Genomic DNA, 27,354 nt, shown 5'->3' on the forward strand with positions numbered 1-27,354 from the left:
CGAATAACGTGACACGCCACCAGCAAGATCCGATAGCATGTATTGATGGCACAAGAAGAGAGACACCCTGTACTTCGCACCCGCTCTCACAACACACGATGCATCGATTGGCGTGAAATGCGCAAGAAAGGCTGCCACAACAGTGTACCTTGCATTGCGGACAGTAATCCACCGCCAGTGACACTCCTACTGGATTGCAAATAGCGTGATATTGAATTATGGCAATCTCGCACTGAAGCTGATTGCGACCAAAGATCCGCATTTCTACCTCCTCACCTTTCAAGCTCTATCACGGCCGCATGAATCTTGCCCGCGTCCTATTCAGCCGTGTAGTTATGTACATATAACAAATGAGTAACGACTGAGGTACCATGGTATCCAATATGTATATTTTGTAACAGGCCTTCATCTACACATACACGACCAGTGAGTATACCGTCATGATACCATGATCTGCCATCGACATCAACATATCTGGAAGTGAAGTGATTATTACCCAGGTATACTGCTCCGCACAGCCTCCAGCTACTATGATCAAGGCCCACACGCAAACGTAACTCACCCGCAACTTTGATATTAACGCAGAGATCATAAGTTAAATGGACTTCGACACATATTATCGGCACATTGAAACACAACACTCTCCGAACAGCCATCATATTATTACATGATGAACATAATGCATGTCTGGGTGCCTCAAATACATCTCGCACAACAGTCTCTACAACAGCATTGGTATCAACCTCATACGCCCTTAATAAACTTTCCTGAGTGAGATAATAAATAGGACATGATCGCGCGATTGACGGCTCGACACCGCCCTGTATCAGCATGCCACAATTCATACAATCGCTTTGAGTACACGTATTTGACATAGGCACGGTAAATAACACCTCGAATATATCCGACACTGCTGCAAACGTTTGACCATATCTAGGAAACATAACTGCATTGATATTAGAAAGATAATCACGAATCAAGTTTCGTCTCAGATCATATTCCGCTTGCCTGTCAACAATAAATGTGAGATGGCCCACAACAGTCCAAATCAAGCCTGCCTGATTATTCCGGATAACATCGAAACGCCACCTGTTGTCCTGCACCAAGTTCAATAGTATCATTAACAACGAATCGTACGCACAGCTGTAATTAATACTATCCCATTTGAAACCAAACCGATGAGATATTGTCAGTGCCTTCGGTTCACTATCATCCATTTTATCTAATCTCCTCTTCTTTTGTTTGCTCATACTCCGTACTTCTACAAAACGATCTTCATTTCTTTTCCTTTTCACATCGCGTTCATTAACCGACTTTACTTTGCTACCGCTAGACGAATCTGGAAATGAGACAGCGCTGCCTTCGCTCTGAATCAAACCAGTAGATGACCAATCCAAGGCACGATGTACACCTTCAGGTACGTGTCGAGCTCCAAAATTCGAAACATATGTTTTAATAGTCTCCGCTCTATATGAGAGCGATACAGAAAGCGGTAAAGTATTATTGAAAGACAACATTGTCACGAAATTCAAAATTTCCAGTTCGCGAAATTCTTGTCTCAGAGAATTGGGTAAACCACCCCTACATTTAGACTCGTCGAATCCTTCGATGATAAATGTCCCCTCTAAAGACGAGCTGCGAGATAAGCAAGTGTACAAAGCTTGTGAAGTACGACAGTATTTCAAATGACAAAAGTTCATATTTCTCGTCCGGCCTTGGGATGCAAAATCAGTCATCGCAAAATTCGGCAATATCATCACCTGACTCCGATATATATTTACCGATTTGCTTCCTATTGGAATTATACACTTCACTCTCATCTTGCACGGCACAATGGGTACAACATTGACAGGTAATCCTTGAATAAATACATCTTTAGGAGGTTTCACCAACTGTACAAAAAGAACATCAAGAACATTTTTACCACCAGAACCACGATGTGAATGCCAATCATACACTTTCGCCTCAGCACCATTAGTTGCGCACAACTCAGTCGCTTCATTGTTTTTCAGCAAAACCGGCAGACCTTTACATAGGTATAAGATACCGGCATGATGATCAGTAAGACATGGAGGAAGCTCCCACAACATATTTTGTATTTCTCTATTGATGTGAGTGGTATCTCGTAATGGGTCAAAAGAAGCAACACTATCCTTCTGCTGATCTCGCAAACTTTCTTTTCGTTCAGCTCCAGCCCAACTGTCTTCCGAATAAAACGCTTGCAAAGGAACACCGTGACGTTGGGCGAATAATGTACAGCCCACTTCATTGATAGCGTCTCTGTGAGAATTCAACGCAGTGATAATAGACAGATCTCTAGATAATTCCAAGTCCTGATCTGATAGCTGCACAACCCGACCAACTACACGACTTCTAAACAGAGCGATATCTGCCTCTGTACATGCCTTCATTCTAAGGTTATCCAGCGCAACCCTATACAAATCGTCCAAGTGAGAAGCCCCGATTTGCCGCATGTTGCTTTTTAATAATACAACACATGTAAACTGTCGCCAAAGTGCTAGGCCCAAAGCGTTAACCTGTGCCTTACCCGACAACGAGTCACTCCACTTCTCCACACGATCACTGTATAGTGGAAATTCACCTGACCCAGGAGGAGGCAATTGACCAAAATCACCGGCAACTATCATATGCTTTCCACCAAAGCTCGCAGTAGAAGTACCGAACGCAGCTGATAAATATGCACTAATGTAATACAATGAGGAGCAAGACACCATTGAAATCTCATCCAAAAAAATTAAATCGACCTTCTCAAAAGTATCTCGCAACTTAGAAAGCTTATTAGCATCCAATATCACCGACGTTCCCTTACGTCGTCCCAAACCAAGAGCAGAATGATATGTGCTCCCGTCAATAATACAGGCTGATGATCCTGTAGGTGCCATTAGAAACAACCTGTATGCCTCACCACGCAAACGCATGAGCGATGTTAAAGCACGCAGAACCTGAGATTTTCCGGTACCAGCCATGCCGCCTACGTACATTTTCAGCTGCGATCTATCACGATGCTGAACCACACCTGCAATAATCATAAAAGCCCTAATCTGCTCTTGGTTGAGAGAAAACTGAACAATCGTATCACTCACCATCAATATTGCGCTGTCTTGAATCGGCTTATCTACGACCAATTTTGTTTGTAGATCCTTCTTAGTCAACACATAGACGTTGTCAACATATGAATTATCACGCGACTCGTGCATACGAATCTCCCCAGCACGACCTGCATGTTTACAAACATCCGGAACATCATTATTACGCTTGCTAACAACTAGTTGTTTAGCTTCCGCTACCCGAAGCGACCAAACATTTACATTTTCCAACGGAACATTGTAATCATTTAATACCTCTCCAGTTTCTGGACCACTTTTTGCACAATCGCCATATCCATACGAATTAAGAACCCTCTTCATGTAATTTATCTCGCGCATCTTTCGCACATGCTCAGGATTATTATATTCCAAACCGTCTCCCATTAATTCTCTCATGTCATCCATCATATTATCTACATCAACGTCTCCAAGCAACGAATCATCGATACCGTATCCTTTACCGTCTACATTCATTCCTCCATTAAACTGTTCCGACCTTCTTAAAGCAGAATAATCATCACGAGCATCCAAACATTCATATAATACATTCATGTTATTCATAATACGCAGATGGTCATCGGAAAATACAGTGCTATCAAATATCACAGACCAACTATTATCGTTGCACACCAGATCTTCGCCGCTTCGCCATCCTCCAGGACAGAAAAATGTCAACATCGTCGCACAGTACATCTCTCTGTCTCCGCTATCCCTTCGAGGGAGCACTGGTCCACAGAAATTCAAAACAAATTTATGAGCGTCCGGCAACATGCAAACGTAATGAGACCGTGAAAGAGGGTGATCACTCAAAAACTCATACCTGGATAAATTCTGCATTCCATTATCTATACTATCATCCCCGACATTGCTATCATCCATATCGTCTTCATCATCTACATCATGCATATCACTCCGTTTGGTCACAACCTTCCCTCGCTGCACGCGAGTAAGACACATATAATCATATAATGTCCAACTGTCAAATTCTTTGGGCCTGAATATATAATCATTTACTTTATTTAATCCTACTACTTTATAATCATTCACTGCAACCATCACCTTCTCTGAACTATCCTGCACATATTCACTTCCGACCAACCTGTCCGTATCTGATAAAACTCGCCTCACATATCCGTACCAATAGAACACTTTGAACATGTCATTAGTGTAGTGATCAGGAATTCCTAAAAGATAACTACACGCAGCAGGGCCACCTATGTGCCGCATAACACTCAATGCATTAACAACTTTTGTCATCACTCTCCTAGCCGCCTCAGCCCGGGTCGACGATGTTCTCTCTATCTCGCTCTGCTTATCCAACACAGTTTTAATTGCTTCCAAAATCGAATACATATTAAGAGGACTCTTTGTAACATAGTCTGTGACGTAAGCAATAATTGCTCTTACTTGCGTACCAGACAACAAACAAGTTACATCTGTATTAAAACGAAGCACGTACGATAAAACTACGTTATAAGTATTAATCCATGCTTCCATTTTTTTAAACCTCAATGCACCCGTTTCCGGATCCACACCAGTTTCTTTCCGTATCTCCCTCGGAAAGCGAGCTTTACAATACTGGGGAAATCCCCGCATACATCCATGCCGATGATGTCGGTCGTGCCGATTGGACATGTAGACTATCTCATCTGTATCATACATGACGTTAAATATCCAATCTTGAACAGTGGCCTCATCCCTTGCAGTTGGAGGTTTGGCAACAAGGCACGTACAAGGATCACGGAATGCACCTTTACGTGCTTCGTCATCTTCCACACCGCCCATATCATCCTCATTAATATTATCGGAAGCGACATTGGGCACCGCTGTTTTATCATTACGTTTTCGCTGTTTTATTCTTTCTCTAATCTCAGCCTCATTAGATAGCGAGAATTGTCCCTGATGACAACTGTCTAACCAAAGTAATAAATCATCTCGAAACTGCTCATCTCCCAATACACGGTCACGAATATCCTGAGGACTTAGACTGCTACGCAACCACAACAACAAATGCAAATGCAACGCCAGCCTTCCCTGCTCTTCCACTGTACCGTAATACGCCAAAGTTTGACCAAACAGGCCATCTCTACCTTGCTTATCCTCCCATCGCAAGATACACTTTATAAAAGTCTTCACCAGTAGGTCAAAAAACCGAGCGCATGCAACAGGATTCTCAGCAACTGCATTCATACGCTCTATATAAGAAGGGATATCGGGTATATTACTCAGAAGATCGATGTCCAAACCACAATAATACAAACATAAAGGATTCTTATGATCTGCTGGTGCGAAAGTTATAAAGAACATAGGCACGTTGTACGCAATAATCATAGACTTGATTTCATTTCGTTGAAAACGACGTTGAGAAATCGAGCCAGGAACCTTACAGGAAACATGATCTAACAGAGATATAACCTCCATACAATTTTTCTCGCTCTCACTACTCAATTCGCTTCTACGACCAATCTTTGCATCACTCATTAATTTATCAAGTACGTTTCTATCAACTCCTAATATCTTTTCTGAAACTCTAGCAAAGTTACTCCTCTCAGTCAAAAGATACCCTCCCGTGGCACTCTCCCGTATCTGTTCATGATTAAAACAAATGTAAGGAAAATAATTATCAGTTTGAAATCTCATATCATACCTCAACAACAAACTGCGTATATGCTGCTTACGACCCAACACTTTACGCACCTTGTCATTTGACACGCCACCTAATCCATATGGGAAAAGCCATGGAAACATCCTAGGATATAATGCCGGATCATTGAATAACGATGTCGGCTTCTCAGCATGCCCGAAACCAAGTGCTCCTCCACCATCATTAAAGTGACGAATAGCCGCCGCAATCTTTTCATTGCGTCCCATCAACACATAATCCTCTTCAGAAAGCCCGTGAACGGTAAATGTACATTCCTTTTCTCTATGTTCGTTATCAACTCCTTCTTCGTCTATGACAGGACCACTATCATCTTCCGACTTGTGAGGCTCATGTCGGTACACCACGGTAACGGGAGGACATGCGTCCTCATAAGACTCCAAATTCTGTTCACAAATAGCCACATGTTCATAATCAGGATGATTCAAGATCAACCACTCTAATGCTCGAACTAATACTCGTCGCCGGATCACAAAAGGCGTGCGCTTCAAATCTTTCTCGGTAGGCTTACATGGGCCAATGAATAAAATAGCAAGGCATTCATCCATATCCTCACGTGGAGGAGGCAGCTTACTATAAGCTTTACCTATTGGCTGAGCGAACATCACAGCATTCGCCGACATTTTATACTTTCCCAAATCGGATACCTTTACCGTACACACATTATGACGCTCCAAAGCGATGACCAATCGTTCCGCAAAATTCAAATCCTTCAGCTCTCGAGGAACATCACCCACCCACAACCCATTCGCCAATGCTCGCTTTGGTAGCTGTCCTCGAGCCACACTAGACAAACAATCATCACATATACTTAACAGATGTTTGTCAGTCATGCCAGCCGGGCATATAATAGGTCCAGGAATTTCGAGCACAAGCTCACTTTCCGACCGTCTTTCTTGCCGCGTAACCCCTTCACCATCACGACATAAACAGGATAAATCAATACTGCCATTTTCTATGCTAGACAGCTGTATAAGAGGAACACTAAAAGCACAAACAGCACAAACACCCTCTAATAACTGTCGAGCACTTAACGCATCTGTCCAGTCATCTACAAACGACATCAAAGAACGAACATCGTGAACACTAGGAGGGAAATGAGCCTGATTCGGGTGTGTTCTATCACAACCATCAGGCGATTTTTTGCCAACATCGACTGCAAAAAGTAACGAGCCGCATCCATCTTCCACACATTTATGTAACAACGTGGCGGTAACAACATCTTTACGTTGAGTACTGTTATCTACATCTACACCATGTATTTTCAAAAGCGACACAAAGTCACCTTCCGTCAACTCTATAATCAAGTCCCGCAACGGAATCTTAAACCCTAAAACAATACTCCCACTTGCGCAAAGAACGCTCATCTCCGCAACATTACATAAACCTAACCCAACACAGCTTTCGCTGCTGCCCATAACATTGACATCTCCGAAAACGCATGGATAGTGTTTAAGCCACCTCGCAGAAACATTTATGATGACAGCACCGGACTGAGGCGTAGTCGCCTTATCAGCAACCACCACACTGAACACTGCAACAACATTCATACATACTTCCGTACAATTATGCGACTCAAACAACTCTTCCAATCCTTTCAATGATCTTCGGTTCCGAGGGACATGAATACGATGTTCAGCCGCCAATTTTAGAATATGTGTGAAGGGCAACAACTGTAATAGATGCAAAAGAGGAATACGAAAAGCCAAATCATCATCTGAACGCTGTGAAACCGCACATTCAAAATTAACGAACGAACGGAAAGTAAGCATACTGTCTTCATGTAAGCTCTTCAACGAACCATACACAAGCGGATACCCCCTAACGGACCGCAAACAAACAGACGCAACACGCGGCCCACCTCCACAGACCCGAGCCTTTTGATTAGATGGTTTATTCGGATGGACATTGCATTGCCCATAACCGACATCATATGACATGCACAAAAAGCACGCAAATACACAGAACAAACGCAACAAATGCGTCGCACACATGTATGGCATACTAATACTAGCACGCAACAAACGCGGAGATCCGCACAACACCGAAGCAAACGATAAGCAGTGGCAACGCATCGAGGAATACAAGATCGAGAGCTGAGAAGCGCGACTCCCAAACGCACGCCGGCTAATGTGATATATAGATACGCCATGCGGTCATAAAACTCTGCTTGTATTAACTGTACAGCATATAACAAGCATCACCCACGAGCATACTTGTTCTAAAAAGGAAATGCCATCACGCCGTCCAGCACGGATCTCACGTAAGCCCACCAACGCTCCCCCATATGTTAACCGATTCCCTATCGTGGAATCGGAACATGAAAACGGAACGTTCTGACTGCCCGATAGTTCATGCACTCAGACGATTGGAGTGAGGATATCCGTCTATTGATACAATGGTATTATAGTAGAGTAGTGGTGGGGATCTATGCGATGTCCGTGACGCGACCGTACGGCCGAGTACACGCCAGACTCTAATCCGCCCTCGCCGCCTTGTGCACCTTCTTCGACACCTTCGCCATCTTCGTCTTGGACGTATGCTTCTTCGACGTGTCCAGCGTGGGCTTGGCGCCCGCCACCTTGGTCGTAGCCGCGCTCGGGAGGACCGGCGGCGTCACAGTGGGGGGTGGGCGGACGGTGACGGCAGGAGGCGGAACGGGCGCAGGCGGGGCGGGGGGAACGAACGGCTTCGGAGCCGAGTAGGTGCCGACGTTCGAGAGGTAGTTCACGTTCTCGTCCGCGTCGTCCGACCGCCGTTCGCGCATGCGGAGCCAGGGTTCGTCCGAGCGGTCTGCGAGGAACTTCGCGTACGGCACCATGCGACGGGCCGTGTTGGCGGAGGACGTGTCCGGACGCGTTGCTGTTAGAAGGTCGGGCGAGAGATCTTGGCGGCGGTCCTGGACTGAGTAGTGCCGCCCGAGGAGAAGGTTAGGCCCAATTTCGTTGGTGGAGGGCACCATGTCTTCCAGCAGTTCAGCGGGGCGAGCTAACACTGCTGGGGTGAACGAGGCGGTGAGCGCGAGGATTATGTAGGAGAGTAACATTATAAGATTAGTGATGTGGGTCGTAAAGTCGTCAAGACGGAGTGTGGGAGGACCAGCCTAGCGCAGGGAGACGTGATGGCGAAGCTGAGCGGGAAGGGAGGCAGAGGGCAAGCGTGTGGTTGGAAGGAGGACGGCTGCCCGCCGATCGCGAGTACTTGAACTTGGTTCGACAGCCGACCAAAGAAGGGCAAATATGGCCACACGTGACTCTCTCTCCCTCTCGTACTCGTTCGAGCGAGACTGAGACTCGGAGCAATCACCGCACGACGATGTTCTGCCATAGCCCTGGAAAACAAAATTCAGAGATTGGGAGAGGAAGAGTGTGTGAGCTGAACTTACCATCGACATTGAGCAACTTTTCGTGCCTCCGGGACTCCCTTTTAGTGGCAATTTCGTCCCCTGTGGTCGAGCGGCGCTCAAGCACGCTCTTCCGCGCCGCTACAGCAGGGTTCGGCGCATTGATCCTCATCTGGTGGAGGACCTCTAAGCACCAGTCCATCGCCAGCTCCGTGAGGCGGCGGAGCTCGAACGCCATCGCCTGGTCGGGGAACGCGACCGAGAAGCGGTAGCTGTACCACAAGTACAGCACGATAACCTTGTGCACGGTCTCCAGCTTCGCCAGCGCGGCCACGATCTGCTTCGAGTCGCACTTGAGCGAGTCGTTTTCCATCATCACCAGGGCGTTATTGATGTTTTTGAGGATTCCGGCACGTTGCAGTGCACCCTCGAGGGACACTCTGAAGTGCTCGCGGTGCAGCTCCATGATCGCTTGCGCTCCACGGACGGCATTGTCGTCGCGCCACGGGCAGGGGGCGTTCTGAGCCAACAGACGGTTCTCGAGCGTGAGGCAGTCGATGAACTGGTCGATGAACTTGAAGCACGTCTCCAGCTCGTTCACGGCGTGGTACTCCATCCGCGGGTGCAGTTTTGAGACGTACACGAACACGTCGGCCACGGTCATCTGGGAGAAGCCTGGAGGGAGGGCGCGGACGACCCGCAAGAAATCCGGGAGACCCATGCTAATACGCGCGTAGCGGATGGGTTCGTAGGGGGCAGCGAGGGCCTTGCGGACGATCTCAAGGTCTCCAGCGTGAAGGGTGGTGACAACGCCGCCTGGGGTATCGTCGCCGTGCATGCCAAAGCGTCCGGCGCGACCTGCTATCTGTTTGATCTGAGAGCTGGACATGACGCGAGAACGGCCACCGTCGAATTTGGCGACAGCCTCGAAGATGACGCGTTTGATTTTGCTGTCGGAAAGTCAGCTAAGCACCGCATGCTGGCAGAGCGTAACACCCACAGGTTGAGACCCATTCCAATTGCGTCGCTGCCGACCAGCACGTCGTAGTCACTTTTTGGGTCGTTGAAGAGAGCGGCTTGTTCAGCACGGATTTCCGGAGGCAGACGTCCATACGCAAGCGCACAACGCATCTTGTTCTCCTCCTCGATACGACTCTTCATTCCGAAGATGCCGGTCCGCGAAAACGCAACGGCGCAGTCTCCCTTCTGGACTTTGCTGAGGTCTCCGCCCAAACTCTCCTCCGCGACGACGAGAGGTGTCAAGCGCTCGTACCGGTTGATCTCAAGCGTGTCGCCGAGGTCGCGAATTATGGCCTCGATGACTGGGATAGCAGACTCCTCGCCGCACAGATGAATCTCTGCCGCGTTGATGCCGAGCACCGCCGACGTCCATGCGCCTCCGCGATTCTTGTCCGCAATGAGCTGAATCTCGTCGATGACGGCCACGTCCCAGGTGTCGAGATGAGGCGTCATCTCGACGGTGCAGCTGAGTAGCGGCGCATTGTCGCTGACAATCTTCTGCTCCTCGCCCGTGACCATGTTGCACGGCCGCGCGTACTTGGGGTTCCCCGACTTCGTCACGATGACGCTCTGCCCAGTGACGGCGGCCTCCCCGAGATCGATGTTGCTCTGCGAGTCGGGCTCGTCTTCGGGATCCGGCTCCATGCCCAGGGGAACGATCTGGCCCTTGTTGAGGCGGTCGAAGATCTCGTACGCCAGAAGACGCAGGGGGCCCGCGTAGATGCCCCGCTTCGCCGCCGCGAGAGCGCGAAGCGCATTGTGGGTCTTCCCGCTGTTCGTTGGCCCGACGTGCATGATGAACTTCCGCGGACGAGACCGTCGCGTCAATGGGTATTCCCAGGTGTTGTGCGACAGGTCGGCGGCACGGAAGAGGGCCTGCATACGCGAGACGATCTCTTGTGGGATGACCTTTAACAATGCCGCTTGACCCTCGGGATGGTTGGCCCACTCGAAGAGGATCTTCGTGTAGTGCTGGTCCATGGGCCGCAAAGAACCCGTGGAGACGTCGTACGCGACACGCTCGAGCTGCTCCTCACCATAGTTCAGGTCGCTGAAGACCACACCATCCTCTAAAGCATCGGTATATGCTTTGAGCAGGGGCCGTGTGAGCTTCTTCGGGATGCCAAACCGCACGAGACGGTCTACGAGGCGGTCGCGAAACGCGAACACCCAGTTGTCGGCGTTGTCGGCGAAGTAATCTGGGACGTCGGCAGTGGTGATCTTCTTCCTACGGGGATCGACCACGTCTTCCGGCGGCGTTTTGTGAGGTGGCTTGCTCTTCTGCGCGTATTTCCGTGGAGGAGGCGCAGCTTTCCCTGTGCGTGACCGAGAGAGTAGCTGAGGGACAGAGGCAAGGGGTCTTTGGAGTTTATGTCGGCATTGCGTTCGAATAAGCTGCGGTACGCGAATCATAAGCGCAGACGGTCGACCTTTGCACAGCACAAATGAATTCCTCCAGCGCGATATATGCAGACGGGTAAACGCACCAGAAGCTTTCGTCAGCACTGAACCCCCTGCTCCTTCTCAGCCTCCTGTGAGATTTTAGTTTTAAGGCTCCGTGCTGGGGAAGAGGAAGAGACAGAGGCAAGCGAGGAGGTGAGTGAGCCTTGATCAGTACTGCGTCAATGTATTTGTGGCGTTGTTGACACTTATTAGGATCGAAAGCCTTTGCCTTCCGTATTCGGACACTCGGACCAAACTCGGACACAACCTCAGCAGAAATCAGCGTGCTACTCACCTCTTTGCCCACCTCCCTCATACTCGGCGTCCAGCACTTCGCGCCGGGTGGACTCATAACAACAATGGCCGCCGTCGTTCCCTCGCGCTTGGCAGCGCTCAACCGCCTACGCTGCGAGATCTTCCAGACTTCGTATAACCCTACGTCCGTCCGTACGGGAGCAAAGTACCTGCGCGCACGTCTGCGCGGTCCGTCCATGGTCCAGTACTACCCCGAGGAGCTCACGGTCGCGAAGTTCAACCGCATGCCTGGAGCATTCAAAATCCAGGACTGGGCGGAGTACCAGCGCCTTGCGGACGTGGAGGAGAAGAAGCGGAGAGGAAAGGGTGCGCCGAAGAAGGCGAAGACGCAAGGTTCGTGCTATGTTGTGTTTCGCGCTACTCCCTCGTGCTCATTGTGTTTCAGCCGACAGTCGGAGGATGTCTCGCAAGCGGTAGTCTGCACTCTTCGCGCACCACCGTCTACCAGCTACATACATTTCGTCTTAATGCTGCATCACCGTGTTCCGCTCTGCCTGAAATCTGCACACTGCCATCTGGATTCTATGGCGACCCTCTTGTCTGAGGAACCCCAATCTTTTGCACCACGTCACACCCTTGCAATGTATGCCATCGCACAAGCCACCAGTGGGCGCTTACACAGGACGGCCTATAGCCTGATATGCCAACCTGCTGAGATTTTCGGTTGAGGCATTCTGGCACGTCACTGCGAACACATAGCGGTACGGTACCCGTCGCGACCCTTTCCACGAGCATACCGTGCGGCGCACGGCGAAGATTATGGGTAAGTCAGGTTGAAGATTAAAGGTCCTCAGGTCTTCATCTCGTCGTCCTTGTGCCAGAGTAGATCCTCCGTTGTCGCTCAGCTTACTATCGTAGCGGCAGTTTTAGGCCTTGGGCTTCGAATCTTGCGACGGGGCTCTGCGAGATACTGGCCTCCCTCTGGTATTCGTCAAGTCTGCTCTTCGAGACGTGTGATCATACACCGCAGTGGTCATAGTTCAAAGGTCCTTAACAGCGGCTTATGCTGTTAAACAAATACATACCACCACACCCACTGCACAAATAGAAGAGAACGAGCGAGTTGAGGTGTTATGTATACTTACAGTGAGACTTGAGCTTAGGCTGGAAGCTTGCGAGATCTGGCAATTGCGAGGCGTTAGCCGGCGCTAACCCGCGATCCTTACAAGAGCGCCTATTATCTCCACGTGGCTGGACGCGGAACTACAAAAACGCATCTGCATTTTCATCTCTCTCGCGCTCTTCTTCCTCGACGTCCCGGATGCCTTTATGGTGAGCGTCCCTTCCTTATTTCTTTCCTGATGAGAACGATGCCGCCCCAGTCGTAGCCTATGGCGTTGACGAGAAGGCAAAGCATTAGCCAAACATTTGCACCTCTGATACTTTTTTCATCAATCCGTGCTTCGAGCAACACAGTTGCTAATGGATTATCTTCACAGGCCTTTGTCACGTATAGCAGGTGACCCCAGTTGTTGATGTCGAAGCAGAGAACGTGTGTGCTGTGGTTCCAAGGCACTTGATGTCGAGGGAAGCTGGTGCATCGCACCACGATAATACTGGTGAGTCTCATCTTGCCTTTCCTTCTCATCAGGCTTGCATCGGCCTGTTCCTACGGATGATCCTCAACCGAAAGCAATTAGGAAGTGCCGTCTGAAGTCACCTCCTTTGGAGGTTGACCACTGTCGAGACGCGGTTCTCTGATTTTTATATCTTGTTCAATTTACGGGTTCAATTGCTCACACACTCTTATGGTTCAGACCGCCATGAACGCGTAGTCGGCTAGCGTTGTCCGCACGGATACCGGGAGTATCGCGTCAACATCGTGTACTCGTGGTGACGTTGATTAGTACCGTCTATAGAATGTTGTATCGCATGTTGTAGTAACTCGTAGACTTGCCGTTAATGCCATTGTCTTATCGCCTTCAAGTCTTCATGTATTCTGCATGGTTCTCATCAAAATAATCAAGAACTTGGAGAATGCGCGTCGTCGACGTCGCAGAATCTTCCTGCGCTGACGAAGGGCCGAAATTAGGCCAAGATACTGCGTAATGGGCGCTTCATCACCTTTACCCTCGACCACGACCACGACGACAGCGGTGACTGCAGCGCTATCCGCGACCACGACCTCCCCAGATGGCACAATGGGGACAGGGGTACCAGTATCCCATGCAGACGGGGTTTAATCCACAGCAACAGCAGCAGCAGCAGTTCCAGCAACTCGCCCCACAACCCACCGGCTTTCCAGGCCAGCGTCCAGGATTTCAGCAACCTCAGCAGACTGGTTTCCCCGGTCAGCAAGGTTTCCAGCAGCCCCAACAAACGGGCTTCCCTGGACAACAAGGCTTTCAGCAGCCGCAACAGACAGGCTTTCCGGGACAGCAGCTACAGCCTCAGCAGACCGGCTTTCCAGGGAACAGCTTCCAGCAGCGCGCTCCTCCCCCTCCCGTCCCGCCTCTTCCATCGCAGTATCAGCAACAGCAGCCCCAACTCCAGCAGAATGTTCAGAACAGCGGTTTCCTCAGCGCACAGCAGCCCAATCGCTTCCTGAATAGCTCCCCAGGTTTGTCACCCCTAGCTGCGCAACAGACAGGCTTTCCCGGGGGAGGCGGCATGCGCCCTCTCGTGCCCCAAGCGACTGGCTTCGTCGACCCGAGGTTGCAGATGATGTCGAGCACGTTCCTTCCCGCCAACACATCCGCGCCATATAACGCTGCGGGTCTACCACAATTCCAGCAGCAGCAGAGCGGTTTCTCGCTTCAGCAGTCCTTCCAAGAACACAATCAAGCGCAGCGGGGGAACACTGCCCCCAAGATTCCCTGGGCACTCTCTAATGCCGAGAAGAAGAACTACAACCAGATCTTCCGCGCATGGGACGCCAGTAACACCGGATTCATCGGAGGGCAGACGGCTTTGGAAGTCTTTGGACAGAGCGGACTGGATAGGAATGATCTCGCGAAGATATGGTGAGCACCCAGCACGAGTCTATGCGAATGTCGCTCATAGAAGTTGCAGGGCGCTGGCCGACGTCGAGAACCGCGGCAAGCTCAACCTCGCTGAGTTTCACGTCGCCATGGGTCTGATCTATCGCAGTATGTGCCTCTATCCGATGTATGCGACGCGACGCTAACACTCCTCTAGGGTTGAACGGCAACGATGTTCCTGATGTACTACCTCCGGAGCTCGTACCTCCTTCGGCGAGGGACCTGGAGGATTCCGTCAATGTGCTTCGGGATATTCTGAAAAACGATACTCGCGCTCGCTCCCCGGGTGGTCTTGACTCTCTCCCAGAGTCGCGCATGCGGGAACGATCATTCTACTCCAACACTGCGGGCGCAGGTGGACGTCAAGATGCCACCGTGTACAAGTACAAGGACGAGACTCCCGCCGGTGGCTTCTATCAGCCCCGTTCGCGGCATGTCGACCGCAGCGCGATCAGGACGACAAGCGAGAACGCCAGTCCTGCGGCGGATCTCGATGACATGAAGCGTCAGCTGGAGAACACTGCGAAGATGCTCGACAGAGTAGCTGACGAAACCGCGTCGAAGACTGCAGAGGACGACGCGCTCGAGCGGGAGATGTCGGATCTCAAGTACCGGGTCAAGCGGGTGCAAGAGGACCTCGAGTACGTCTCGCGCGGGCCTCGTTCGGTGGCCAAAGACGAGGAGCGCCGGAAGCTCGAACGCGAGCTCTTGGAGCTCATGCACGAGAAGCTTCCCGACCTCGAGCGGAGAATTCGGGACCGCGAGGAGCGCAGAGAGCGGGAAAAGCGCGAGTGGGCTCGCGAACGCGACCGCCGCAATGACCGTTTCGGACGCTATGACAACAGGGACGAGCGTCCGCCCTCGCGCTACGAGCGCGAGCGCGACACTTACGACAGGCCTCGCAGCGCGTACGACCGGGACGATAGGGACCGGGATAGAGATCGCAGCGACTCATACCGGGACAGGGACAGGGACAGGGACAGGGACTACGACCGCGACAGGCCATACTCAAGGAATCGCGACCGTGACCGTGACTATGACCGGCCACGCAGTCCTCCCGCTACGCGCTCGCCGCCGCCGCCACCGCCCGCGGCACCTGCCACTACGAGTCGTGCACCCCCGCCTGCCCCGACGCCATCTACAACGGCCGCAGCCAAGAAGGCATTGACGTCTGAGGAACGCTCGGCCCTGGCACGCCAACGCATACAAGAACGCATGGCAGCTCTCGGAGTCGTCGCGCCGTCGCCCTCGCCGAAGATCGACACCAGTGTCGAAGACCGTCTTGCGCAGGAGAAGAAGGAAGCTGAGGAAAAGGCCAAGGCTGCTGAGCACGAGGCAGAACAGCGCGAGCGTGTACGTAGAGAGCGCTTGGAGGGAGAGAAGGCTTTGAAGGAAGGCAGGAGCCCTACCTCCCCCGCCCCGCCGTCGTCCATTCCCACCGCTGCCTCGCAAGTGCCTACGCCCAAGCCTACGCCACCTCCTGCTCCGGCCGCGAAGGCGCAGCCTCCGCCTCCTCCAGCGCCCAGGATGAAGCCTGCCGTTCCTCAGAAGAGGGGTCCCGCCCCGCCCCCGCCGGCCTCCCGCGGCTCGTTTGGTGTTCGTGCGCCGCCTGCGCCCGCTCCTGCACCTCCCCCAGCGCCCCCACCCGCTCCCGTCGTCGATCCCGAGGAAGAGGCGCTGCGTGCGCGCGAAGAAGCGTTGCGTAAACAGCGGGAAGAGCGCCTCGCTCGCCTGAGAGCGATGGAAGAGGAGGAGGCGGAGGAAGCGCGTCGCATGGAGGAGGCACGTCGCAGGCGGCAACAGCAACAGCAGCAGGTCCCAATCATCTCTCCTCCTGTGCCCCCGCCTGCTCCTCCCGCGCCTGCGCCCCCACCTGCTCAGGAGGCATTCCAAGCCCCCGCACCTCCCCCACCGCCCCCGCCAGCACCTCCTGCGCCTCCTGCTCCCCCGGCGCCGAGCAGTCACGCGTCCACGCCGTCTGTGGACAAGTCTACCACTAACCCGTTCAGTCGGCTCATGAAAGAGAGTCCCGCTGCTTCCCCTGGCACTCCCGGAGGCGGCAGCAGCACGAATCCGTTCTTCAAGCCCCAAGTCGCTTCGCCGCCGGCTCCGGCTCCTCCCGTTGCCCCTCCCGCGCCTCCCGCACCGTCCAAGAGTCCTGCGCCCAAGTCCTCGTACCATACCGCTCCCGGCGACGAGGAGGACGATTGGGAAGATGTTCAAGAGAAGGACAACGATGACAGCAGCGACGATGAGCTCGACTCGTCCCGGGATAATCGTAGCAAGCTCGCGGCTCAGCTCTTTGGAAATATCCTGCCCCCGTCGAGGCCGCAGTCCGCTGCTCCAGCGACCATGGCCAAGTCGGCAGCAAACTCGGAGCCGGCTAGTCCCGCACCGCCCGCACCTCCGCCGCCGCCTCCGTCTGCACCTCCCATGTCGAACGATATCCCGGCAGGCATTCCGCCTCCACCCCCGCCTCCCCCTGGAGCTCCGCCCGCTCCAGCGGCTCCAGTAGCTGCCGTCGCGATCCCGGCCCCCACTGGAGATCGTTCTTCATTGCTGAGTGCGATCCAGTCCGGCGCGCGACTAAGGAAGGTGGCACAAATCAACGATCGCAGTGCTGCACCCGTCTCCGGGAAGGTCATTGGAGACGCTGCCCCTCCCCCACATGTCTCTGCTGCTCCTCGCGTGCCGTCGCCTGAGTTCTATACCCCCGTGGAGACTGAGGCGCCGCAACCCCCTCCAATGGAGAGCATCAGGTCGTCTAACCGCGAGTCGGTCGACTGGTATGCTGGCCTTGCTGCTGAGGGCTCGATGGCTCAGCGCGGGCCCTCGGAGCCTCTTCCCGCTACGGTGGAGGAGGAAGAGGAGCCGGCGACGCCCGTTCCTGAGATCCAGCTGAACTCTGCCGACGAGTCTAACGCGCTTGCCGACGTAGATATGGGTACTGGTGAGTGTACTATGCTGAGGTTGTCTCCCAACAGTAAACTGATGATTGCGTTGCAGAGTTCCGCGTGCGCTCGCTATACGCGTACCAGGCTCAGAGACCCGAGGAACTGAGTGCGTTCTCTCTGTCTCGTTGCATACGAACGTATTGCTAACTATAGTATTAGCTTTCGGCGAGAACCTCATCTTGACTGCTCACCCATCCAAGTCGGGTGCTGACTGGTGGTACGGCACTGTCGTGCGCGATGGAAAGTCGGGCTTCTTCCCCAAGACCTATGTCGACCACGTTAGCTCTGGTGAGTGCAACGGCAATATCCAACAATTCTGTGCTAATGTGGGCTTCTCTTAGTCATCGCCCACGCTCTTTATGACTACAACGGCACCAATGCCGACGAACTCCCGTTCTCAGAAGGCGACGCGCTGACGATCGTCGATAAATTGGATGCGGACTGGTGGAAGGCGGAACAAGGCGGGGTAGTTTTCATCGTGCCCGCGGCATACCTCGCGCTCGCAGATGGTTAGTGAAACATTCTACTGTCCCCGGCCTTGTGTTTACGTCGTCAGCAGGCTGAGGATTCTCATATTTTCTCTTTGCATGTATCTCGATTGAATCTCGGACTATTGCACAAACTTGCCGGCACTACCAAAGCAGCATTACCCACTCAGACCTCGCGTTCTGCAGATCCTCCCGCGGCGGAAGACGTCGCGGGCCCAAGCAAGTCGCCCACGATTGAGTTCGACAAGCAGATAGAGCGAGACGAGTCTGATGAGGATAGCAGCGTGGACTCTGACTACGTGACTGCTAGCGACTCCGATGAGGATACTGACGGCAGCGAGGACGAGGAAGATCAGAGCGAAGAGGCACGACGACAAGACCGCCAGGCTCGTGCCGCAGAACGCCAACGGGTGCTGGAGGCGGCTGGCCTCGTTATCAATACCGAGTCTCAGCCTCCCCCGCCACCGCCGCGCACAAAACGAGAGCGTCGCAGGCGACCTGCTCCAGCTGTGCCCGAGCGGTCCCCGCAAATCCCTTCGCCAAGGAAGGAGCTGCCGCCCGTGCCCGAATCCGAGTCCGCAAACACTTCGTTGCGCTTGGATGATGCGTTCGAACGCTACGAATCGTATCGCCAGAACCACCTCGCACTGAACCGCCTGTCGGTGGCGTCCTTTGAGAGCAGCATGTCTAATACCAGTCCCCAGGCAGCCTCGTTTACCTTGACACCGTCGGTTTCGACTTCAGAGGAGTCGCGTTCGCATTCAAGTTCGTTATTGCACTTCTTTGGCAGGAGTCGGACGCCTGCGAACGATGGCGAGACTCGGACGATGCCCGTTATCTCTGCACCGATTTTGCTGAGGGAGCCCTCGCCTGGGCCAGGGGAGGGGGATACAGCGTTTGGCATGGTGTGTTTACTCGTTTATGTATGCCGGCAGCCAACTCATTTCCCCGTAGTCGTGGGCCAGCCTTGTAGACAAATCTGCTCTGGAAGAAATTCCTACACCAGAACGTCGGCGACAGGAGGTAGCCCATGTCTTTCATATCGACCGTGGATCTTGCTGATGTGGTCCCCAGGCAATCTTCGAGCTCATTGCGACTGAGGCGGCCTACGTGCGGGATCTGCAACTTATCGTCGAGGTATGAATTGTTGTACAAAGGCCACCGCTGCGCGCTGATGCCCCCGAAAGCATTTCTATACCAACGTCTATTCCCTGCTGGACGAAAAAGCACGCACAGTCATCTTTGCAAATGTCGAAGATATCTTGCTTATGAACACGGTAAATGACCTGCCTTTACACTGCTATCTGTCGCTCGTCTGACGCTTTCCCCATCGCCTCTAGACCTTCCTCAGCTCCCTGGAGGAGCGGCAGAAGGACTGCCGGCTGTACATAGACAAGATCGGTGACATCCTCAAGACCAACATGGCCAACCTCAGCGTTTACATGGTGAGTCGCAACCCCGAGACATCACAACAACAACTAATGCCTCAATGGCGTAGGACTATTGCGTGAACCAAGCCACCGCTATCAAGGTCCTTCAGTCTCTCCGCCAGACAAATCCAGAACTGGCGGCGTCTCTCCAGGCATGTTGTTGGTACAATGTGCGGTGCTCTTGTACCTAACGGGTCTGAACAGCGATTGCGTGATGACCCTACTGCGAGGAACCTCGACCTATCTAGCTATCTACTTGTTCCGAGTAGGTTATGCGCCCTCGTGCCCTCGTCCGATGCTGAAGTCACCCCTGCAGTGCAACGAATCACCCGATACCCCTTGTTGTTTAAGCAAGTGCGTTCTAGATCGTAGCCAAACACGTTAGTTCTGGAGTGCTGAGTGTCCCACAGATCATTCATTACACCGAAGCTGGGGACGACCGCACCCAAATCGAGCACTCGCAGCAAATGGCAGAGAATGTGCTGGCTCACATTAACGAGACCATCCGCGACCAGGAGGGGAGGGAGCGGCTGAAGGAGGTCTCCAAGGACCTCTGGGTCGGCCAAGGGTAAGCCCTACGCATGCCCGTGTGTGCTCCACACCTGATGCTAACGCACCTTTCAGACGCCTCGATCTAACCGCCCCGACTCGTTACATGGGCCCAAGGAAGCTGCTCAAAGAGGGCGTGTTGCTGAAGGCGAAAAGCGGGCGGAAGCTGCGCGCGTTCCTGTGCAGCGACATCCTTGTGCTCACAGAGGAAGCGACGAAGTCGCTATATCGCATGGTAAGATTTTGTCTGGCTTTTGGGAGCGCGTGTTTCCGCAGACTGATTTGTCATTCCAGCCACTTTCTCTCTCAGAAGTTGAGGTCCGCGAATCGACCGGGGCAAAAGGTAAGTCGCACATATGGTGCAAGATAAGTAATGCTGGTTCTAACTTTTGGCGCCGCAGACGATGCCACTTTCCAGCTCGCGGTTGCGTATCCTCGCGGAGGCGATGCGGTCACTTTGCGTGCGTTGTCTCAGCGCGAAAGTCAGATGTGGATGCACGCCATCCATGGCGCCGCTAAGCGGTGTCGCGACGCCCAACGGCGTGCGGCGAGGAAGTCCCGCGGATGACCGCCGATACGATATCCTGTTTTTTTATCGACCAGATTTCCCTGGACTCCAACCCCTCGCTGTGTGGTTCTCGCAGTGTACACTAATCGATCCTATAGTTGTAGTCGTATTTATCTGTCTATAGTTGGACAGGCATGGTTATCTACTCATGACACAGTCGCACTCTTCTCCGCGCACGCGTCTGAGCGATGCCGGAACCAAAAGCAGGCACTTACCGAGTCAGAATTGGCGCCGATACCTTGTTCAAGATCACCACCAAGTACAACCGTTGAACGACTCCGTGTTCGACACACTGTAGTTAACACCCCCGAGTACGTTTCGATCTGGCCGAACGCATGAGCAAATGCACTAAGGATGGTCCGACAGCTAACATACTTATCTGGTGCTGGACTCGCGAGGTTGCAAGCCGCATGACCTTAAAGGAATCCGCAACCGCAATCTACCCTTGATCCTCCCCCCGATGTCCTTGCAAGCAGCGGCCCACAATGCGGGTTTACCCATCAATTGTCTTCCGCCAGAACTTCTCATGATTATCCTCTACGATGCTCGGCGGTGCCTTGAGGACATCCGCCTCGCCCACGTCTGCCATCAATGGCGCACACTCTTACTCGCCATGCCCGAGTTCTGGGCCTCCATGTTCAAGCATCTCCAGGTCTCATTCTACCTCGGAGACGGCGAGCGAGTGCGATATTTCCTCGGGCTATCATCGCCGCACACTCTCAAAATGGATGTGTACATGGGGCAGTTCGCGGTCGAACTTCTCGCCCCCCACGCGTCGCGTATAGTGCAACTCTCGGTTCGGCTCATATCCGCAGACTCTATACACTATTTCGATACGGTCCTCAGCGCGGGTCTACCCAACCTCACCAAATTCCGTTACCACTCAGAGAGCATTATCTATGGCGCCTGGCGGCCGTCGCGTCCTTTCACTGACTGCTCGCTCCCAGCACTCCGCCAAGTGCACATCCCGGCCATATTCCCTCTTGCTAATTGGGTGACGCCAACGGTGGAGGAAATCACCTTGCAGGGTTACTCGAGCGACATGCGGGACCTCATCAAAGCGCTCGAGCTCTACCCGTCTGTGAAGTCCCTGACATTTTTGCCCGACACCCATACTTCGCAACACATACCTCCTTTTGCACCAGTGGCCGGGTACACCGAGCGTCCGCTCGGGGGAGAACTGCGCAGCCTCCACCGCTTATATCTGGCTGGTTCCGTGCCCAGCATAATAGACTTGCTGGCGCAGCTCAACGTACCCCCGTCGGTGCACCTTCAGCTGCGGTGCGACGACGTCGGTGCCGTCATTGCTGCTCCCGGGACTGTCCTCTCGCGGCACATCTTCCCGGCGCTCGCGCGCCTGTACCTTGGGCGCACCCACCGAAGTGGCGTCGTGCGGCTGCTTGGGTACGCGCGCTCGGATGGGCAAGACGAGTTCACCGAACGCCTCAACGTCGCGATTCCGCGCGACTGGACGGCGGAGAACGCACTCGCGGAGCTCCTGCGCCCGTTTGCAGCCTCGGGGGCGACCGCGCTCGCGATCGATCTCCCGCGTCTTCCGCCCCTCCTGGAGGCGAGCGTGTGGGGCCAGCCTTCTGGGGTGGGCGCGGACTCGGACAACGTGTTCTTGTTGCCTCGCGCTTTGAACCGGATGGAGTTGCTTGGGGGCACCCCCGGCGCGGTGAAGGTGCGCTTCGCGCGGGGGTTTATTCGGAACACATCCTTGGGAGCATCTGCGGCGCTTACACTCTGTTGGGTGCTCGACGTCGCGCGCGAACGGGCGTTGGAGGAGCGGGCGCGAGAGGAGCTGGAGAGGCTGCAACAGCTACTCGAGGAAATCGACGCGGTGGGGCGACGGCTGGGTCGGCTGGAGCTGTACGGCACGCTGCAAAGCTGGGTCGTTGCTACTCGAGCTAGCGAGGTGAGCACATATGCTCGGCGCTGTACGGAGGTTGCTGGGTCTTTCCTACCCCGTTTTGAAGAGTTGGTCGATACGGTGGTGCTGGTGTAGGGATAAATATTGACCTTTGAATCCAAGTTCAATGATACGCTCCTAATGCATGTATATGAAGGATCCGTCCTCGCGTGGCTTTTGAAGTCAGACTTTTAGCGCTTCACGACTGCATGTAGCTGGCAGCAGGCTGCAGTGCAGCTTGTCCTCTCACCTCGATCAACGACCCTAAGACTAGTACTCAAGTAGATTGCCGTGTATTGTTCAATTGCGGATGAAAACGCTCTCGGTGAGCTTTAGTAGCTATATTTTGCATGGACTCAGCCTGATTGCAGCCTGAGCCCATAGTACGACCCGTAGCCAATACAGCTAACGCCGCATATCCTCAATGTCTACACGGGTGGTCTCGCGCAACAATATCTCTCCACACATCCATCGCCTTCCACCAGAACTACTCATGCCAATCTTCTACGATGCTCAGCGGCGCCTTCGCGACATCCGATTCGCCCATGTCTGTCGTTATTGGCGTGCAGTTCTGCTGTCCATGTTCGAATTCTGGGTCTCCACGCTGACGCACCTCAAGATCTCGTCCCGCGGTGTGGCCCACGAGCTGCTCACACACTGCCTCTCCTTGTCCTCGCCCCACCCTATCAAAGTGCGCGTGGAATTCACGGGACAGTCGGAGTACGAGCTTCTCGCCCCGCACGCGCCTCGTATCGTGAAGCTGTCCGTTCGGTTGGAGGACCATGATGCCGTGCGGGCCTTCGAAGAACTACTTACGAATGGTCTACCGCACCTCGAAAATCTTCGTTACGAGTGCCCACTCGTCCTCGGGCGCCTCCAACCCTGGAAACCCGTAGCACGTCTGCTCTCAGACTTCTCGCTCCCGGCACTGCGCCGACTGGAAATTCATGGCGCCTTCCCTCTGTTTATGTGCGTAAAAGACACTCTAGAACATCTCGTCTTGTATGGCCGACCACACAGAATAACGCACTGCCGGTACGCGCTGGCCCGTTGCCGATCCCTGCAATCCTTGACGCTGCGAGCCTACGAAATGGACACTCCCTGGTCATCGCCATATCATAGTGTTATAATGCCGATCAACCCCGATGAGCTTCCGCCCACGTACGACGTTCCCCACCTCCGCCGCGTCTCCGTCGACTTCATGGCGATCGACATACTGGATACTCTCACGGGACAGCTCAACATGCCCCAGCCCGAATCTCTTCACCTGAGTTACAGCACCATAATCGGATTTATCCCCGATATTCTGGAATCCGTATCTGTCCTCATGCTATTGCCGACACTCACGCGACTCTACCTCGGGCGCTCTTATCGTGCACGGCGCGTGGACCTGCTTGGGTACTTGGACACTCACCTGGAGCGCCTCCATATCTCTCTCTGGCGCGACTGGGCTGAGGGCGATGCGCTCGTACGGCTCCTCGACGGGTTCAGGGCCTCCAAGGTGACGGCGCTCGCAGTCGACCTACCGCGCCTCTCGTCCGTGTTGGAGCAGAGCGCTTGGGGGCAACCGTGGGCGAGCGAAGACACCATCTACGATGTGTGCGCGCACGCGCTGACCCGCACGCTCCGTCGGATGGAGTTGCTCGGGGGTATGCCGGCCTCGGCGAAGGTGCGCTTCGCGCGATGGTTCGTGCGCGCCGGGGGAGAGGATAGGCTGCCCCCGAGCGTACTTACGCTCTGCTGGGTGCTCGACGTCGCGCGTGGGCAGGCGCGTGAGCAAATGGCACGCGAGGAGCTGGAGATGCTGAGGAAGCTGCTCGAGGAGTTTCATATTGAGGGGTGTCGGCTAGGCCGGCTGGAGCTATATGGTACTCTGCAGAGCGAGATCATCTCCACTCGTGTGGAGGAGGTGAGTACGAACGTCCAGCGTTGTACGGAGGTCGCGGGGGCGTTCGTCCCGCACTTTGAAAAGCTAGTAGACGTAGTTACTCTCGTATAAAACGCACCGCAAACGAAGCAGACTAAACGGAAGATGCACATATATAATCGTATATTATGTCTGCATGTATTATATCTTGTAAACTCGGACATTGCTTGTACAACTAGAATCCGCGCATCTAGACCGATGGCGCATCAAGCCGGGTGACACGGAGCGGCATCTCTGGCTTAAAGCTGTCCCCAATAGACGGATACGTGACCCCTGCGGCGTTCCACTCGATGGGCTTGTCCGTAAGATCGAAGCTGAAAGCAGGAATGAGAGTCGCGAGGACGACCTCTGTAAAGGGAACGGGTCAGCGGGAGTTCATATCATTCACAGTATGAGGCTGAGGCCGGGGTACGCACTCATCTCCAGTTGCGAGAACTTGAAGCCGCTATTATGTTCATGTCAGAGAGATCTTATGGAAGAGGGATGGACATTACTCACATGCATGCGCGCGCACCTCCAATGAACGTCATCCTGTTGTAGAATCATAAGTCTCTCTCGCCTTTGTGGTACAAAAAGAGTGTGGCACTCACAGATGTGAATAGACCCCGGGTATGTGCGCCTCCTCGAGCGCACGGGGCAGCGGGTTCATCCACCGCTCCGGCTTCCACTCGTCCGCGTCCGGGCCCCAAAGCTCGGGATTGTTGTTGCTGGCCTGGATGTTCGTGATGACGTTCATGCCCTTCTTAACGGGGATTGCGTCAATCATCGTGCCATCGAGTCCGCGAATGGGGGCAGAGAGCGGCAGAACCGAGTCCTTGCGTACTCTGTAAGATAGGTCAGCGGGTGGGGAGGATGGGCGGGAGACGAGACGGCGTACACTCGGAAGAGGCCGACGACAGGCGGGAACCTACAGGACAATGCAACTTTGTTAGGTCATATGGACCAAGCAAACACTCTCAATGAGCTTACCGTCGCAGAGTCTCGCGGCATACTGCGTCGAGGTAGGGGAGCTCCATCACCTCGTCATAGTCAAGGTCACGCAGCTTTCCGGTGCCGTCGTCGCGTGCCTGGATGATCTCCTCGCGCAGCTTCTGCTGGACATCCGGGTGCTCACACAGCAGGTAGAATATCCGAGCGAGCGCGTTGGACGTCGTGTCCATCGCAGCTAGCACGAGTGTACTGAGCACGACATGACTTCAGTGTTTTGCTGCGAAAATGGAAGGTAGAGTTCCACGTACGAAACCTGGGCAACGACTTCTTCGTCTGAAAGCCGGTCCTCTTCCGCGGCCCGCATGTTCTCTCGCACTGAACACGACGGGAGAGTCAGCATCTTTGCGATCACGTTAGCGTGCCCCAGGCGAACTCACGCAGCACACTCATGATGTCCTTGCCCTCGCCGACCTGCTGCTTCAGCGCCGCATCGCCCTGCTGCAGCGCCCGCTTCTTCTCGTTCACGATCTTGAGCGACCGCGCAGTGAGCGCGTCGCTGATGCGCATCATATGCTGCGACGCGCCCTCGCGCGGGAGCATCTCCACGACCTTTCGGCGGAACGCAGCCGGCCCAATGCGCACGAGGATATGCAGGGTTTGCCGCACGATGATGTTAATCTGGGACTGCACCGGGCTACGGAAGGACACAGGTCAACACGATGCGTTGCATTCAGCTGAAAGAGAAAGGAAGGCTCACAAGTATGCCTTGACGGAATCCGCGAACTCGTCCGCGACGTCCTCGGTGAGCGGGTCGAACGAGTGCCCCAGGCCACCCTGCCCGATGAGCTCGAGCGCGGTCCGCCCCATCCAGTTGAGCACGTCGATCTCCTGCACGCCGTTCTTGACTCGCGCGGTGATCGCGTCCTCGAGCTGCGCAGGCCGGGTGTGTGAGCAATGGTACAGATCAAGCGCAGCCTGGTGATCGCACCTTGTGGATGATCCCCGTGAAGATCGGCGTCATCTCGCGCAGGTGCTTCGCCGAGAACAACGGGTTTAGCATTTTGCGCTGCCGACGATGCTGGTCCCCTGTAGCGGTTGTCAACGTTGTTTCCTCTGCGCATCGTGACAGCAGAGTGTGGACTCACCCACTGTGGCGAGCAGCCCGGGACCAAGGTACAGTCCGAAGCTCCTACGGGCAGGTCAGCGCTGGTTTGCAGAAGTAGATATCAGTGTCGTACGAGAGCAGGATGTCGCTCTCCTCGTATACATCTTGCTCCTTCACGTATATGGCGTGCAGAGCGCGCGGGTCGTATGTGAATAATAGCTTGGTCTGTGATTGGATTCTGGTCAGAAGACAGCAGTATGTGCACCTTTCTATTGGCTTACCCCGAATAACCCGTAGAGGGTGGACACCCGACCGAATTCCGCTTGCCGCTTCTGAAAGGCCCACCCTTTGCGTGGGTGGAATATAGATGAAATGTTACCTACAAGTGCTGTCAGTTGGACCCTTTATCATGATCAAAGCTCTGTGAGCTTACCCGAAAGGAAGGAGTCGTTGGCAACCCCAGGTATATTATCCAGGGGTGACTTGGAAATGAATGGACGGAGGAGCCGCCACCCTACGTACAGTACGAAGGCGTACCCGGCGAGCTGTATAGTGGATGTCATGGGGAGAAGTAGAGGATGATGCACTCTCTCTCAAAGAGTGAGCGGTTTTATCTGTCG

At 53.7% G+C, this 27,354-nt stretch overlaps 11 protein-coding genes across 11 annotated transcripts; 4 read left to right on the forward strand and 7 right to left on the reverse strand.

Annotated features, from left to right (window-relative positions):
- Positions 1–317: 317 nt before the first annotated feature.
- Positions 318–2,474, reverse strand: TRAVEDRAFT_120098 (uncharacterized protein; the record flags this gene model as incomplete). The annotated part of the gene is made up of 2 exons (XM_008038886.1): positions 318–1,008; positions 1,090–2,474. 2 exons carry the CDS (start codon positions 2,472–2,474, stop codon positions 318–320), a joined length of 2,076 nt encoding a protein of 691 aa, XP_008037077.1.
- A 357-nt stretch (positions 2,475–2,831) lies between these two features.
- TRAVEDRAFT_76230 (uncharacterized protein) lies at positions 2,832–4,379 on the reverse strand (the record flags this gene model as incomplete). The annotated part of the gene is made up of 2 exons (XM_008038887.1): positions 2,832–3,938; positions 4,005–4,379. Coding segments are annotated over 2 exons (1,482 nt in total), but the record flags the coding sequence as incomplete, so codon positions are not given.
- A 48-nt stretch (positions 4,380–4,427) lies between these two features.
- TRAVEDRAFT_83978 (uncharacterized protein) lies at positions 4,428–5,117 on the reverse strand (the record flags this gene model as incomplete). The annotated part of the gene is made up of 1 exon (XM_008038888.1): positions 4,428–5,117. A coding segment is annotated over one exon (690 nt), but the record flags the coding sequence as incomplete, so codon positions are not given.
- Positions 5,118–5,147: 30 nt separating this feature from the next.
- On the reverse strand, positions 5,148–5,750 carry TRAVEDRAFT_75877 (uncharacterized protein; the record flags this gene model as incomplete). Its single annotated transcript, XM_008038889.1, has 1 exon — positions 5,148–5,750. A coding segment is annotated over one exon (603 nt), but the record flags the coding sequence as incomplete, so codon positions are not given.
- On the reverse strand, positions 5,748–6,392 carry TRAVEDRAFT_76781 (uncharacterized protein; the record flags this gene model as incomplete). Its single annotated transcript, XM_008038890.1, has 1 exon — positions 5,748–6,392. A coding segment is annotated over one exon (645 nt), but the record flags the coding sequence as incomplete, so codon positions are not given.
- Positions 6,393–8,145: 1,753 nt separating this feature from the next.
- TRAVEDRAFT_71196 (P-loop containing nucleoside triphosphate hydrolase protein) lies at positions 8,146–11,384 on the reverse strand. The gene is made up of 3 exons (XM_008038891.1): positions 10,113–11,384; positions 9,155–10,062; positions 8,146–9,100 (listed from the first exon to the last, which is right to left on the reverse strand). The coding sequence occupies exons 1-3, from the start codon at positions 11,111–11,113 to the stop codon at positions 9,072–9,074; spliced, it is 1,938 nt and encodes a 645-aa protein (XP_008037082.1). The 5' UTR covers positions 11,114–11,384; the 3' UTR covers positions 8,146–9,071.
- A 502-nt stretch (positions 11,385–11,886) lies between these two features.
- Positions 11,887–12,446, forward strand: TRAVEDRAFT_64254 (mitochondrial 37S ribosomal protein RSM27). Its single transcript, XM_008038892.1, has 2 exons — positions 11,887–12,223; positions 12,276–12,446. The coding sequence occupies exons 1-2, from the start codon at positions 11,935–11,937 to the stop codon at positions 12,305–12,307; spliced, it is 321 nt and encodes a 106-aa protein (XP_008037083.1). The 5' UTR covers positions 11,887–11,934; the 3' UTR covers positions 12,308–12,446.
- Positions 12,447–13,969: 1,523 nt separating this feature from the next.
- TRAVEDRAFT_146732 (uncharacterized protein) lies at positions 13,970–20,999 on the forward strand. Its single transcript, XM_008038893.1, has 18 exons — positions 13,970–14,853; positions 14,903–14,979; positions 15,029–17,821; positions 17,878–17,931; positions 17,985–18,113; positions 18,167–18,334; positions 18,470–19,218; positions 19,268–19,336; positions 19,388–19,450; positions 19,501–19,590; positions 19,654–19,758; positions 19,812–19,913; positions 19,948–20,008; positions 20,060–20,097; positions 20,154–20,311; positions 20,368–20,527; positions 20,587–20,635; positions 20,694–20,999. The coding sequence occupies exons 1-18, from the start codon at positions 14,024–14,026 to the stop codon at positions 20,858–20,860; spliced, it is 5,862 nt and encodes a 1,953-aa protein (XP_008037084.1). The 5' UTR covers positions 13,970–14,023; the 3' UTR covers positions 20,861–20,999.
- Positions 21,000–21,320: 321 nt separating this feature from the next.
- TRAVEDRAFT_46226 (uncharacterized protein) lies at positions 21,321–22,868 on the forward strand (the record flags this gene model as incomplete). Its single annotated transcript, XM_008038191.1, has 1 exon — positions 21,321–22,868. The coding sequence occupies one exon, from the start codon at positions 21,321–21,323 to the stop codon at positions 22,866–22,868; it is 1,548 nt and encodes a 515-aa protein (XP_008036382.1).
- Positions 22,869–23,196: 328 nt separating this feature from the next.
- TRAVEDRAFT_46227 (uncharacterized protein) lies at positions 23,197–24,771 on the forward strand (the record flags this gene model as incomplete). Its single annotated transcript, XM_008038192.1, has 1 exon — positions 23,197–24,771. One exon carries the CDS (start codon positions 23,197–23,199, stop codon positions 24,769–24,771), a length of 1,575 nt encoding a protein of 524 aa, XP_008036383.1.
- Positions 24,772–24,916: 145 nt separating this feature from the next.
- On the reverse strand, positions 24,917–27,297 carry TRAVEDRAFT_82449 (cytochrome P450; the record flags this gene model as incomplete). The annotated part of the gene is made up of 14 exons (XM_008038894.1): positions 24,917–25,047; positions 25,116–25,144; positions 25,198–25,230; positions 25,290–25,523; positions 25,577–25,606; positions 25,669–25,878; positions 25,938–26,004; positions 26,067–26,323; positions 26,387–26,559; positions 26,618–26,715; positions 26,775–26,818; positions 26,868–26,959; positions 27,016–27,113; positions 27,168–27,297. Coding segments are annotated over 14 exons (1,626 nt in total), but the record flags the coding sequence as incomplete, so codon positions are not given.
- Positions 27,298–27,354: the final 57 nt, after the last annotated feature.

This window comes from Trametes versicolor (genome assembly GCF_000271585.1).
Source record: "Trametes versicolor FP-101664 SS1 unplaced genomic scaffold TRAVEscaffold_4, whole genome shotgun sequence".
Classification (NCBI taxonomy): Eukaryota; Fungi; Basidiomycota; class Agaricomycetes; order Polyporales; family Polyporaceae; genus Trametes; species Trametes versicolor.